Source organism: Arachis hypogaea, chromosome 5, assembly GCF_003086295.3.
Source record: "Arachis hypogaea cultivar Tifrunner chromosome 5, arahy.Tifrunner.gnm2.J5K5, whole genome shotgun sequence".
Classification (NCBI taxonomy): Eukaryota; Viridiplantae; Streptophyta; class Magnoliopsida; order Fabales; family Fabaceae; genus Arachis; species Arachis hypogaea.
In genome coordinates, this window is record NC_092040.1 from 114,088,061 (window position 1) to 114,102,041 (window position 13,981).

The following is a 13,981-nucleotide window of genomic DNA, read 5'->3' on the forward strand; positions in this document are numbered from 1 at the left end:
GAATGTAATTACATTAAAAACACGTGTTCCACCAAGGAAGCTTGTGGATGTAATTTTACTATTTTGCTAGCTATCTTTATAATTATAAATTGATAAGGCGGGGACCTATAATTTATATATATAAAAATTAATTAATTATTAGCTTCTTGTCCTCAAAGCATGGTTTTACATATTTACTTTTCTTTTTCTTTTATTCTTTCCATTTTTGGAACCATCTTCATTCTTCACTCTCCCATTATTTCTCTTTCTTTTTCATCATGCAACCTTTGCTTCTCTTGGATCAAGAATTTACTCACTTTTTCATGCATCCTCTAAAATTCAAACCAAAGTCGGCTTTCAAGGTGATAATGTCTCTATTATATTGTAATCATGTGAATATTTCTAACTATTATTTATTTATTTATTTATTTTTTCCGTCAAATTAAACTTTCTAGCCTATATAATAATAGCATTGTCCACTATGAAAATTAATGTATTTAATTGTATTCAATTGTGTATTTAATTAAAAAAAAAAGGGAAGCTAAAAATAAACATTATTAATAAAAGTAAACTATTTACATTTTCCTAATTAACCACAGATAAAAATAAAAGTGATAAACAATACTTGGAAATTTATGTACAAAATAGCATATGATTATTTACTCCTATAGAAATATTTTTTCAATTTAAAAGTTTACTCTTTCATTAGTTAAAACTATAGTTATTACCTTTCATTTTTGTTCAGAGGATAATTTTCGTTTAGAATTTTTGGTTCTTGCTTTTCCTTTTTCTGTTTTTTAATTTTTGTCCTTTTTCTGTAATGAAAACCCTACAATAATAATATTCGAAAATGTTTAATAACAAAAAAAGTTAACAAAAAATAGTTAAAATTTATCTTATTTAACATTCGTCAATTGCACAACAATTAATAAATACTAAATAAGAGCATATCTAGTATTTAGAATTTAAGTCCATGTTACACACAAATCTAATTCAGAACTCCAACAAACAAATCTATCATCTCATTTAAGATTTTAATTATGCTATCTTCTTGCATACATTTATGTATAATAATCTAATTAATTGATAAACAAACTAAAAAAATGCATAAATATATTATCATATATTCGCATGTTTTTGTTAGTTAGAAATTAAAGAGTAAGGTTTATTTATTTAACTTTATCTTATCAAAATCTCCCTTCCCAAATTTTATGGTTTTGTCTTGAATGAAAGCATTGTCATCATCTATACTCGTACACATATTTCCAAATCAAAATAGTATGTTATAACTTTTTTTCCACAGTAAGCCTTTTAAAAAAATATAAAAAAAATAATATTAAACTGAGTAAAATTATAGTAAAAATTTTAAGTGTACCAAGAATATCAGTATTTTAATTGTTTTAACTATTAATTTAAATTAATATATATTATATATATTTTTTATAATTCAGATCAATGGTTAAAACAACTAAAACACCGATATTCTTGGTATACTTAAAACTCTTCCAAAATTATAATTTTTTTAATGCATAATCCCTGTTCTTACACTATGATGACGTATAAGCCGCAAAAATGAGAAATGTAATTAAAACTGGAAAAGAAAAAAACATAATTGGTGGAAGATTATTCTATTCAAGAGTTATATATTATTAATTAATTATTCCATTCGGTGAAGCATATATAGTTTTGAAAAGTTGGTTATCTACTCTTAACAGACTCTCATCTAAAGCACAAATTCTTACATTGTTATAAGAATATTCTTATGGAAATAATAAAAAATAATTAACATAGTCCAAATAGGTTAGAACTCAGACAATTCAAATTATACTCGATTTTATCTACGATTATATATTTTAAATAGGAAACCACAATTCACATCATGATGCACATAATATGAAAAAAAAAGGAAAATAAAAAAAAAACATAAAATAATTAGTTAATAATAACTAAAAAATCTTCCCGCTTTCTAGAACTATCAAAACTACGTTTATTACATAAATAACTTACTATTCATAAAAATATTCTTTCCATGTATATATATACAGTATATATAATTAGATATTTTTTAAATATTATTTTTTATTTAATTTAAACAAATAAAAAACAAGTAATATTTTTTATTTTTTAAATAATTGATACATAAAAATAAATATTTAAATTAATTAAATAATAATAATTTTTTAAAACGATTTATTAAAAATTAAAATTTAAAGGATAAATAGTATTTTTGATATATATATATATATAGGCCAAGAGATAGAAATGAATGGTATGTGTGAATGTGAGGACACCTTATGTACACATGTATAAGCTATGCGTTATGAGGAAAAAGAAACATTAGACTAATTCTACAAGCTAAGAAAAATTCCATAAATTTGGTGAAAGATCATGATCTCTAGGTATTTTTTTAATATAATAATTATTATTTTATATATGAATTTTGTGAACACATGAATTAATGTGACAATGAACAAATGTTAATTATGACAAAGACTTAAGAGAGAATAATAATAATAAGATTGTGCAAAGGGTTTCACTAAAGTGATACATTATTTACCTTGATCTCATTCATTTCTCTTCAAAGGCTCAAGTTTTATTTTTGGTGAAAATTCAGATGAAGTCGACTTCACGTAAACTTGATAGCTCAGAGCTGAAATAATTTAATTGATTTAATAAAATTTTTATCTAACAACTCTTAACTATCAACTTCATATGAATTCGACTGCACCTGAGTTTCCACCTTTATTTTATCTCATCTGCTCAATCCTATCTTCTCCCATACGTAGACGCCATCCCATTATTATTTGATAGTATATATTCTTCTAAGTATTTCTATAGAGGAAAATAATGAAAAATGGTTTTTGTATAAGCTAAAGTTGGTTTAATTGATGATTCACATGTCTATAAAACAAAAAGTTTCTCCAAGCAATTTATTATTATATCATTAAATACAAAACTAATTAATTAATTTAAATGACTTATGTCTATATCTAATAACTAGCTAGAGGCCTTAGACTACTATTAACCAAGTATGTAATTATCACAAATGTATATTAGGAGGACAATAATTTTTTCTTTGCATTTACTTTATATTTAAATTAATATTAATTATTTTTTCTTTTTTTAACTATTATAAAGGTTGTTTTATTTAGTGCTTCTGTTTCAATTTTAATGTCTTATTTTATATATATATTATGGTTGGGTATTCAACTGATTTCAAAAATATTTTTTCAGTCCAAATGCATTTTTTTCTTAAAAATATTGTTGGGTTATGAGATACTATAATCAAATTAATTATATTCTGTTAAATTGAATTTGATTAATATTTACTCCCCAATAAATTAATTAAAAATATATTATAAATATTGAGTGAAAGATCTATCCGACGGTATTTTATTTTAATTTTTATATTTAAAAATTTGATCATTGAAATTTTTTGTAAATACCATTTTCATCCGTTTTAAAAATTCTAACTGATTGAGATACATAAACTTATATTATTATCTTAAAAATAATAATATATATTATATAATTATCTAGTGAAATTTCAAATTCACATTAACAATAAATTAAAATCAAAGACTCATTCAATAATTTAAATTTAAGAGGATGCACCGACTATTAATAATTATTTAACTTTTAATTTTTGAACATAATGTATAATTCTGAAAAGCTTTATTATTTTATATATAGTATTTAGTTTAACATTTAGTCACTAACTATTAAAACAATTTTAAAAAGTAGTAGCTGTTAAATGGGAAAAAGGAAAATTCATGTAAAAAGTAAAATACTAGGCAAAAGTTTCTGTCATAATATATAAAAGAGAGAGATTACACTTTTTTGTTTTTTTAATAAGGAAAATCAAATGTTACATGATAACATCTATAATCTATAAGAATTTCTATTTTCCTATTCTTTCTTTATGTCAACAAAAGATGTAAAGAAATATCAATAATTTTACCTGCCCTGTCCCCCTTCATCAGATTACGAAAACATCCTCGTTTCTTCTACGTGCTTCCCTACATTACATAAAAATTATTTAAAAAAAAATCCTCAAAATTATTAAACTTTTCTTTAATTATTAACTATTAACAAGTGAGAATTTTAAATAAAAAAAAAATCTGGTGTTGTGCTTTGAACATGTCTTCACATCTGTTTCCAACATAGGTCTCACCTCTCAGGTAAGTTTTTTTTTTTTACTTTTTCATGTTAACAAGTTAATTTTTTTGTAGAATATTATAAATATTGTTTTCTTTGAATTTACTAATAAATTTAGGAATGAAGTTAGATGAAATATTAGAGAAAACAAAAAATATTTACACAATAAAATAAAATTAAAATAAAATTTTAAAAAAAATTAAACTAAAATTTACCTATAATTTATACGAAAAAAATTAAAATTAAGAATGTTGTTGCCCCCTTTCTCTTCATATAATCAGTCCACTTTGAATAAACTTTAAAAAAAGTATTTTCATTTTTAAAATGGTTAAAGTTTTTTGTTAAATAATAATGTAACAAATTAAGCAACATTTAAAAAACAAAATTAATATTTTTTCATAGAGAGCAAAATAAAAGAGACTTGCATTTTTTTAAACTAAAAATTTAATTAAATTATTTATTTTATATTTATATTTAATTTTCTTTTTCTTTCTTCGTCTTTGACTAGTTGTACTTTTTCACAGACTCCGTTTTTCTCTTTCTCAAGTCTCAAGTGTTTTTTTTTTTATTTTCTCTTTCTCTCTCCTCTGCCGGAACCTGCATTTCTCGCCGGAACTTTTCCTCGGAAACCGTCTTTCCGCTTCGAACCACCGCTACCCTTTTGAGAGACCGTTTCTTCCGCCTCGGAAAGCTCTGTTTTTTCCACAGTTCTGTGAGTTAAAGAAGAAGCTTTGTATTTGTGTTTGACTTGGAATCTTCAAATGGAGTTTCATGGAATAAGGGTAGATCAATGAAGTAGCTTTGCATTCTAAGCGAAAACAAGAAGTGGTGATTTGGTTTTCTGTTTTCGAAAGTGAGAGATGTTTTGGTTTTTGATGGTGTGAAAGGTGAATGGTGGTTGTGGAGGAGAGAGAAGAAGAAGAGGTTGGAGTTGTTGTTGATGATGAACGGAGCTCCGGCGAGCGATCGGAGAGGGTGGTGGCGCTTCGGTGAATCTCTCACATGGAATGGCAGATCTTGCTAGCATAGGGAATGCCGACCGTGACATCGACCAGGTTCCTTTATCTCTCTCTATGTTAGAGGGTTACCACTTACAAGTTTTGTGTCAAAGTTGCAATTTTTTCCATCAAATTTGATGCTTTGTTTCAGTGTTTTGTTGTAATGTGGAAGATAGTTGAAGGGTTTTTTATTCCCCCTTTTCATTTCTTGAGCTGGCTAAGAATGTTCTTATCATTATTATGTATGTATATTTTCATTCGAGGTACATGAGAAGTTTGAGGGAGATAACAGTATGAGGGGAAGATATAGCCACTGAATTTTGTTCATTTTTGAGAATTGTAGAGATATTGGCATGCTTGTTTGTGTTTGAATGGGTGCAGAAGGATATAGGTTATGGGTAGTAACTTGGGTAATGAATTATTGGCTGCTAAGTCTTTAGATGTCTTCTAATGGCATATTGTAATGATTAAATGTTGATAGTTCATTTGCAAATAGGATTTTGAACCTTACATCATGTTGTCATAATATCAAGAAAGAAGTGAGATGTGATCCTAACTGAAACTGAATCAGTGTTGCATATTACTCTATTTCTTATGAAATCTGCCAGCATTTGTGATATAGCATGATTTAAATTACTCTTCTTCGCTGTTAGCTGAATTTCTTCTATTTATTTTGTTCTATCTGCTTGATCTTTCGTGTAGTTTATGATGTTACCTTTTATTCTGCAGGCATTGGTTGCTTTGAAAAGGGGTTCTCAATTACTTAAATATGGTCGTAAGGGAAAGCCCAAGTTTTGTCCATTTAGACTTTCCAATGTAAGCTGAATGAAAGCTTCTCCAAGATGAACTTCCTGCTTTTACAATACTCAAGTAGTTAACTGATTATATGCTCAATTCTTAGCATGAAAGATAGTTGCTTCTGCAATCTTGTTCATCTTTGATTCCCTATATAGGACGAAAAAGACTCTTAAGTTGTATTTGCTTTTTCAATATTTCATATTTCCTTCTTAGGATAAATTACAATATATTACTCACATGATTCCAAATGCAATTAGAGTTGGAGTTTCTTAAGTAGATTCTCATCTGGAAAGGTGTTGGGATTAATTTGTTTCAATTTCACCATAGGTAGTAAGTGGTAACTCCTAATGATTTTCATCCCCATTCTCTGTGACATTTTACTATATAGCCGTTAGATTATTATAGCTAGATGTATTTTAACTTACTACTACACAGTATGTAAATTTCACTTTGAGGCAAATATTAGTACTTTCCCAAGTTGGCATAGGTATTTCTCTGGGTTCATGGCTGCCTTTTTAGTTGTAGGTTTTACCGTTTTAGGTCTTCTTTTAGTATTGTTATTACCAGCCATGTTGGACATATACTTCCATGGTTGTAAACTATAAACTTGAATTTTGACTTTTATTTGAGTTACTTCTATCCGTGCTCAATAACTCATGAAAACTGCAGGATGAATCAACTTTAATCTGGATTTCTAGTAGTGAAGAAAGACGTCTGAAGCTGTCTTCTGTCTCAAGAATTATTCCTGGGCAAAGAACTGTGAGATTTCATAACTTATATTTGACAGCATACTTTGCCGTAACATCCTTTTTTGACAAACAAAGTGAATTCAGTAAATTGTTCCATGAACTTAATCTTTTATGTTCTGTGTTAACATTTCCTTAATATTCTTGGCAGGCTGTTTTTCAACGTTACCTGCGTCCTGAGAAGGACTATTTATCTTTTTCACTAATTTATAATAACGGAAAGCGGTCCCTTGATTTGGTTAGTGTTGAATTATGTGATTCCGTATCATCATTTTTCTTTTACTTTCTGTATTCCTTTTGTTATAACAATACATTATTTCTTTCGTTTGCTTTTCAGATTTGCAAAGATAAAGTTGAGGCAGAGGCGTGGATTGCTGGTCTTAAAGCACTGATAACTTCAGGTCGAGGTGGTCGATCCAAAATTGATGGATGGAGTGACGGTGGCCTCAATTTTGATGTAAGACATTGTAGTTATTTCATTTTAGTTGTTTATGTTTATTGTACTATATATCTATGTTTCTTTGATCTAGGAAACATAGTCATGGATACATGATTTATTGCATTATTTTCTAAGTGCAAGTTTTGCATACATCTAGATAGAGACAGCTTATTCCTATCTACTTCATTATAAGATGATTGCTCTTTTTTCTAAGGAAAGACGGTCTTTACTCTTTATTTTCTGTATGTAGCTCTTTGTTAGAAAGGATTTATAGTGCAGTTCTTTCAAAAACACACTGGCACTTTATACTCAGCCTATTCTCTATAATGGTGTTGGAGTAATAGATTGTGGAGAATATCCTAATTTAAGCTTTTTATGTTATGATGATGTGATGTTTGGTAACAATACGAATTGATTACTTAAGAGTTAAGAAGCTTTTTTCTTTCTTTTTTTGTTTAATATATAATTTTTATTTATTAAATTACTATACTTCCTCTGATACCATTATGCTGCATGTAGCTTCCCCTGATGAAATACATAGTAATTTGCTGATAATTCTTTTCGATCAATTACTTTCAGGATAGTAGAGATCTGACATCAAATAGTGCAAGTGAAAGTTCAGCGAGTACTTCCCTAGACATCAGTTCTCCTGACATTCCTGTGAGTCTTCTGAACACTTCACCAAAGACATTCCGACCTGACAATACCCTGAATTCTGAGAAATCACATGCACCATCAGACCCAATAAATATGCAAGTAAAAGGATCTAGTTCAGATACTTTTCGTGTTAGTGTTTCAAGTGCTCCTAGCACATCCAGTCATGGATCTGCACCAGATGACTATGAAGCTCTAGGGGATGTATACATATGGGGTGAGGTTATCTGTGAAAACGTTGTGAAAGTTGGTGCTGATAAAAGTATCAATTATTTCAGTCCAAGGGCAGATGTGCTTCTACCAAGACCACTTGAATCCAATGTAGTTTTAGATGTGCATCATATAGCATGTGGCGTTAGACATGCTTCTCTAGTCACCAGACAAGGTGAAGTTTTTACATGGGGAGAAGAATCAGGAGGACGCCTTGGCCATGGTGTTGGGAAGAACGTGGTTCAACCTCGCCTTGTCGAAGCATTAGCTTCTTCAACCATTGATTTTGTTGCCTGTGGAGAGTTCCATTCTTGTGCTGTAACAATGGCCGGGGAACTATATACATGGGGTGATGGTACTCATAATGCTGGGCTTCTTGGTCATGGCACTGATGTTAGTCATTGGATACCAAAGAGGATTGCTGGTCCATTAGAGGGACTTCAAGTTGCTTTCGTCGCTTGTGGTCCATGGCACACGGCCTTGATAACTTCTACTGGGCAACTCTTTACGTTTGGTGATGGAACGTTCGGTGTCTTGGGCCATGGAGACAGGGAAAATGTTTCATATCCTAGAGAAGTAGACTCCTTATCAGGGTTGAGGACCATAGCTGTTGCATGTGGAGTGTGGCATACTGCAGCGGTTGTAGAGGTTATTGTGACACAATCCAGTTCGAGTATATCATCTGGTAAATTGTTTACCTGGGGTGATGGAGATAAAAATCGCCTAGGACATGGGGATAAGGAGGCACGACTTAAACCAACTTGTGTTTCTGCGCTTATCGACTACAATTTTCATAAAATTGCATGCGGGCACAGTTTGACAGTGGGTCTGACAACATCTGGACGTGTTTTTACGATGGGAAGCACTGTTTATGGTCAGCTTGGGAATCCTCAGTCTGATGGGAAGCTTCCATGCTTGGTCGAAGACAAGATTTCCGTGGAATCGATTGATGAAATTGCATGTGGTGCATATCATGTTGCCGTTTTAACATCAAAAAATGAAGTTTTTACTTGGGGGAAGGGTGCAAATGGAAGATTGGGTCATGGAGATGTCGAAGATCGAAAAATACCTACTTTGGTTGAAGCACTGAAGGATAGACATGTGAAATATATTGCATGTGGTTCAAACTACTCCGCCGCCATATGCCTTCATAAGTGGGTATCCGGTGCCGAGCAGTCTCAATGCTCGGCTTGTAGACAGGCATTTGGGTTCACTAGAAAGAGGCACAATTGTTATAATTGTGGACTTGTACATTGCCATTCATGCAGCTCACGGAAAGCATTAAGGGCGGCCTTGGCTCCAAATCCAGGCAAGCCTTATCGAGTTTGTGATTCTTGTTTTGCAAAACTGAACAAGGTTGCGGAAGCTAGCAACAGTAATCGGAGAAATACTCTGCCTCGTCTGTCAGGTGAAAACAAAGACAGGTTAGAAAAATCAGACCTGAAATTGTCAAAAGCACTGGTTCCTTCCAATATGGATTTGATAAAGCAGCTAGATAGTAAGGCAGCCAAACAAGGGAAGAAAGCAGATACGTTCTCGCTTGTTCGCACCTCACAAGCACCTTCATTGCTACAGTTGAAAGATGTTGTCTTGGCAACTGCTGTTGATCTGAAGCGTACAGCTCCTAGACCAGTGGTTGCACCTTCTGGAGTAAGTTCCAGGTCTGTGTCACCTTTCTCTAGAAGACCAAGCCCCCCTCGATCTGCTACACCTATTCCAACAACATCGGGACTTTCCTTCTCCAAGAGCATTGCTGATAGTTTGAAGAAAACAAATGAACTTTTAAATCAGGAAGTGCAAAAGTTACGTTCTCAGGTACATTTTCTTCACCCCATTCTCTCGTCTGTATGGAGTATATATATATATATGGAACTCCAAAATAAAAATTCTGTCTTAGTGCTTTTCCCACTTTTCCCATTAGTTAGGGACAGTAGGATCTGGAAAAAAGGGGGAAAGGGAGAAGAAACCCTGAAAGAAGAGCAACATCCAAAATGTCCTACTTTAAGTTTAGACCAGATTCAACCCATATTCCTCTATTTTTATTTACTTCCCTGCCATTCTATGTCTGACAAATGAACCTTGTGAAACACAAGATCACTTTGCTGAAATTTCCAGAAAAGTTAGTATAACATGTTTATGGATATATCGTATTTATTACATATTATGGTATCAAGCAAAGTCTAATATAGGTATCATTAGGTTGAAAGCCTGAAACAGAGATGTGAATTGCAAGAATTAGAGCTTCAGCGGTCAAACAAAAAGACTCAAGATGCTATGGCAATGGCTGCTGAGGAATCTGCTAAATGTAAAGCTGCAAAAGAAGTCATAAAGTCACTTACAGCACAGGTTATTTTCTGGTTCATTTTCTTTCTCTTGAAGCCGGATGAGTTCAAAAGGGTTTACTTTCATTCGATGCTTTATTCTCAGATTTTATTTCAGTTTCTCCTCATTTTCATGTATGTCGAGTTAGTTCTTGAGGATGATGGTTCTCATTCGCAATCTTCTTGCATGCTATTAAAGCATTGGATCAATTCATTCATTTTGGCTTTGTTTCTTTTATTAATTTCACTGATATCTAAAATTATAGAAAACGTTGGTGTGGTACTTATTGTGGAAAACATGTGTAATCATGCCTTAGGTGGTTTAGGTGCATGTTTTGAGAAGGTGAAACCTCAGTAAGGAGGAAAGATGAGATAAATTTTAGTCCAATTGAACATAAAGAAAGAACTAATAAAACTACAGGTGAAACTAGAGGTTCAAATCTTAATAGTTTGAATGTAAACACGGTTTGCGACGAGGCATACATTGGCTAATCAATACAGGACATGCCACCTAGTCTGGCAAAGTTTAGTTTACCCTTGTCTTTTTTTGTGGTTAATTTCTCTAAATTTTTCTTGCTGCTTTCTTATACCAATAATATTGCTGTTCTATGCTTCCACTGATGGACATTCACATTGATTCAGCTCAAAGGTTTTGCTGAGAAGCTCCCACCAGGAGCTTATGATGCCGAGAACATCAAACCAGCTTACCTACCAAACAGTATTGAGCCAAATGGTATCCACCTTCCAGATTCAAATGGTGGGCACCACTCGAGGGCCGAATCAATCAGTGGCTCTAGTTTGGCCTCTACAGCATTCGAATCCTCTCTGCTCAATAGAACTGTGGGGAACTTTCCAGGAACCTATGGATCTACTCTAGACCAGCAAAACCGAGCCAGTGTGACGTCGAATGGTTCAGACAACTATCCAGATGCTAGGTTGTCAAATGGTGGCGGCAGCATGTCTGATACTGTTGACGGTAGGGATTCGGGGAATTTCCATGATGACGAGAGTGGTTTAAGATCAAGGAATGCAGGATTGTCTACTAATAGCAATCAGATTGAGGCAGAATGGATTGAACAGTATGAACCTGGTGTCTATATAACACTTGTTGCGCTGCGCGACGGAACAAGAGATTTGAAGCGAGTTCGTTTCAGGTAACAAAAATAATTTCCACATCAACTGATTACCTGTGCCCAGTTATAGTTGTATATTTGGTTGCAGCTAGGGTTTACAAAATATAATATATGGACTTGAACCATGATCTTTAGGGCAATTCCTTTTAATGCTATATCTTTTGGTGTCTCTTGTTGGATTTATCTTAAACTAGTCTAATATCTTTGGTCCTATATGAAGTATTTGGTCAAAGAAAACTACTCTTACCAACATTTTTAATTTTCCCAGTTGCCCTTGCTAACATTCATCTTCCATGTTCATGTCATTTGGAGTTGGTTTTTACTTTTTACCATAAAAAAAAGAAACCGGCGTTCCTTCTGAAAACCATCTACACTCACATTTTCAACATCTCTTTCCTAACTTCTTTTTTTTTTATGGAACTTCTAAAAATTATTTTTTAGGTGAGTACTATATTGTTACTTTTAAAACACAAATAAATATAATACACATCCTAGGTGTTTGCATCTCCCTGAATATTATCAGTGCTGTTTTAATTCATCATATTCTATATGTAATCGATGTGGCGGTGAATTAAATTGACTTTCAGCCGGAGAAGATTCGGAGAGCATCAAGCAGAGACTTGGTGGTCAGAGAACCGGGACAAGGTATACGAAAGGTACAATGTTCGTAGCGCAGACAAGTCTTCAAACCAAGCAGGGGCGCCGCATAGGACAGAAGGTGCTGGTTCTCTTGTTTCCCAATCATAGGAAAAGTAGAGATGGAAGCAAAGTCCTGCATTAACTCTAGGATTGGAAATGAGTCGAGCTGTTCGACATGAGCTCATGGCTTGGCTAGCATTAGGCGCGACTCGGCCCGTGTACTAAATGAACTACGCTTAGGCTTTTTGAAAAGCTTGTTTAGCTAAACAGCTTGGGTCGTAGACCTCAAAGAAAGCCTATAAAGTCCAATAGGCTAGCTCGTTTAAGGTATATGTATAATATATTGGTATTATAATCATATTATGATATTATACAATTTTTTTTTTATCCTTCTAAATGTCTCTGTCTTTAGCATCTTTTTACTGTTATATTTGTTTAGTGTTTAGGTTTTGGTTAATTGGCCAGTTTTAATTTTAGTTTGTGATTACTGAATGCAAATATTCTTAGTAGGATTACATTAATGTTGTTATATTACCCGTGGTTTGGACATTAAAATACTAGTGGATTTAGTTTATGTTATGACTAGATTTGTGATTGATTTGGATATCACTGTATTTTAAGATATGATATTACTAATTATTTGGACAAAGCATATGCGAAAAAAGATTTATGCGAAAGCATATATAACTAAGTATATTGCAAATAAAGCATATAAAACTAAGTATATTGCAAATAAGTTAGATAGCGTGATTTAAAAAATAATTAATTCTAAACTAAACTATATAAAATTAAGCGTGTAGTGCAAATATGAAAAAATTATGCTAAAATAAAATCATATAAAACTATATAAGTGTACCATACAATGAACTTGAGGTAATACAAATTATATAAGTGTACTGTAATACACTCAAAATAGTGTACTATCCAATGATCGTACCATGTAAGTATTCTATACATAATTATTTTTTAATACCAATAGTGTATTATACAATTAGTATATTATAGATAATTTAGACAGAGTAAATAAAAATTTGTAGAAAGATTAGTTATACTTGTATCCAATAATCTTTTCAAAGAATGTTTCTCTCTTTAATGCCTTAATTAATTTATCAATTTTCACTTTGAATATTTTACTTAAGATGTTATCTTTTTCATGGAATTTTTGGGGATATTACCTCCTTTTTTTTTTTTATCTCATTCCATTCTATATTACATATTATAGTGATAAAATAATTTTACCGACATTTTTACATATTGCAAAAGCATCTTTGTAATTGTTGAACATGTACCTTGGACCACCAATAAAATTTTTTGGAAGAATAATTCTTTGACTTGTGTTAATGGCATTAGTTTCATTATAAACCATACACTCATGCAATTGTTTGAACTTGCCTAGCTTCAAGTTTGGTTGTTTAAATCGCAAGTATAAAAGCCGTTCTGACTCAACCATAGTGTAGGCATTTATTATGAATTGTTGCAGTAATCTTCTTGACCGTAAAAGGATTTGAGAGTCGTTAGTCCTTTTTTGAAGTCTGTATATAAAGAAATCTCTCATGCTTATTGTTGATTTTTTTTCCGTTTTTCTGACATTTGGTAAAAAAAAAAGTAACTATACGTAATTTGTAACCATTCTCATCGTATGAAAACAACAAAGGATATTAAAGAGTAAGGTACATTGGATGTACTACTTCTATCCTTTGCAACATTCTTGACTTTATCTCAATTATTATATCCCTATTAATTCCGCTTAAATCAATATCTCCAATTATGACTACAGCAACTTCAAATGTTGTTGATAGATTATATGTCCTTGCATCAGTATTTCTTCTGAGCAGAACCATCAACTTGATATTTATTCTGGACTAAACGAAATAATAATATATTTCAAATACTAATTTGAGAATAG

At 31.7% G+C, this 13,981-nt stretch overlaps 1 protein-coding gene across 1 annotated transcript; it reads left to right on the forward strand.

The window, feature by feature from the left end:
• Positions 1 to 4,615: 4,615 nt before the first annotated feature.
• Positions 4,616 to 12,654, forward strand: LOC112802959 (PH, RCC1 and FYVE domains-containing protein 1). The gene is made up of 9 exons (XM_025846398.3): positions 4,616 to 5,192; positions 5,865 to 5,951; positions 6,603 to 6,692; positions 6,831 to 6,917; positions 7,017 to 7,136; positions 7,698 to 9,797; positions 10,182 to 10,328; positions 10,946 to 11,457; positions 12,024 to 12,654. The coding sequence occupies exons 1-9, from the start codon at positions 5,145 to 5,147 to the stop codon at positions 12,181 to 12,183; spliced, it is 3,351 nt and encodes a 1,116-aa protein (XP_025702183.1). The 5' UTR covers positions 4,616 to 5,144; the 3' UTR covers positions 12,184 to 12,654.
• The last annotated feature ends 1,327 nt before the right edge of the window (positions 12,655 to 13,981 follow it).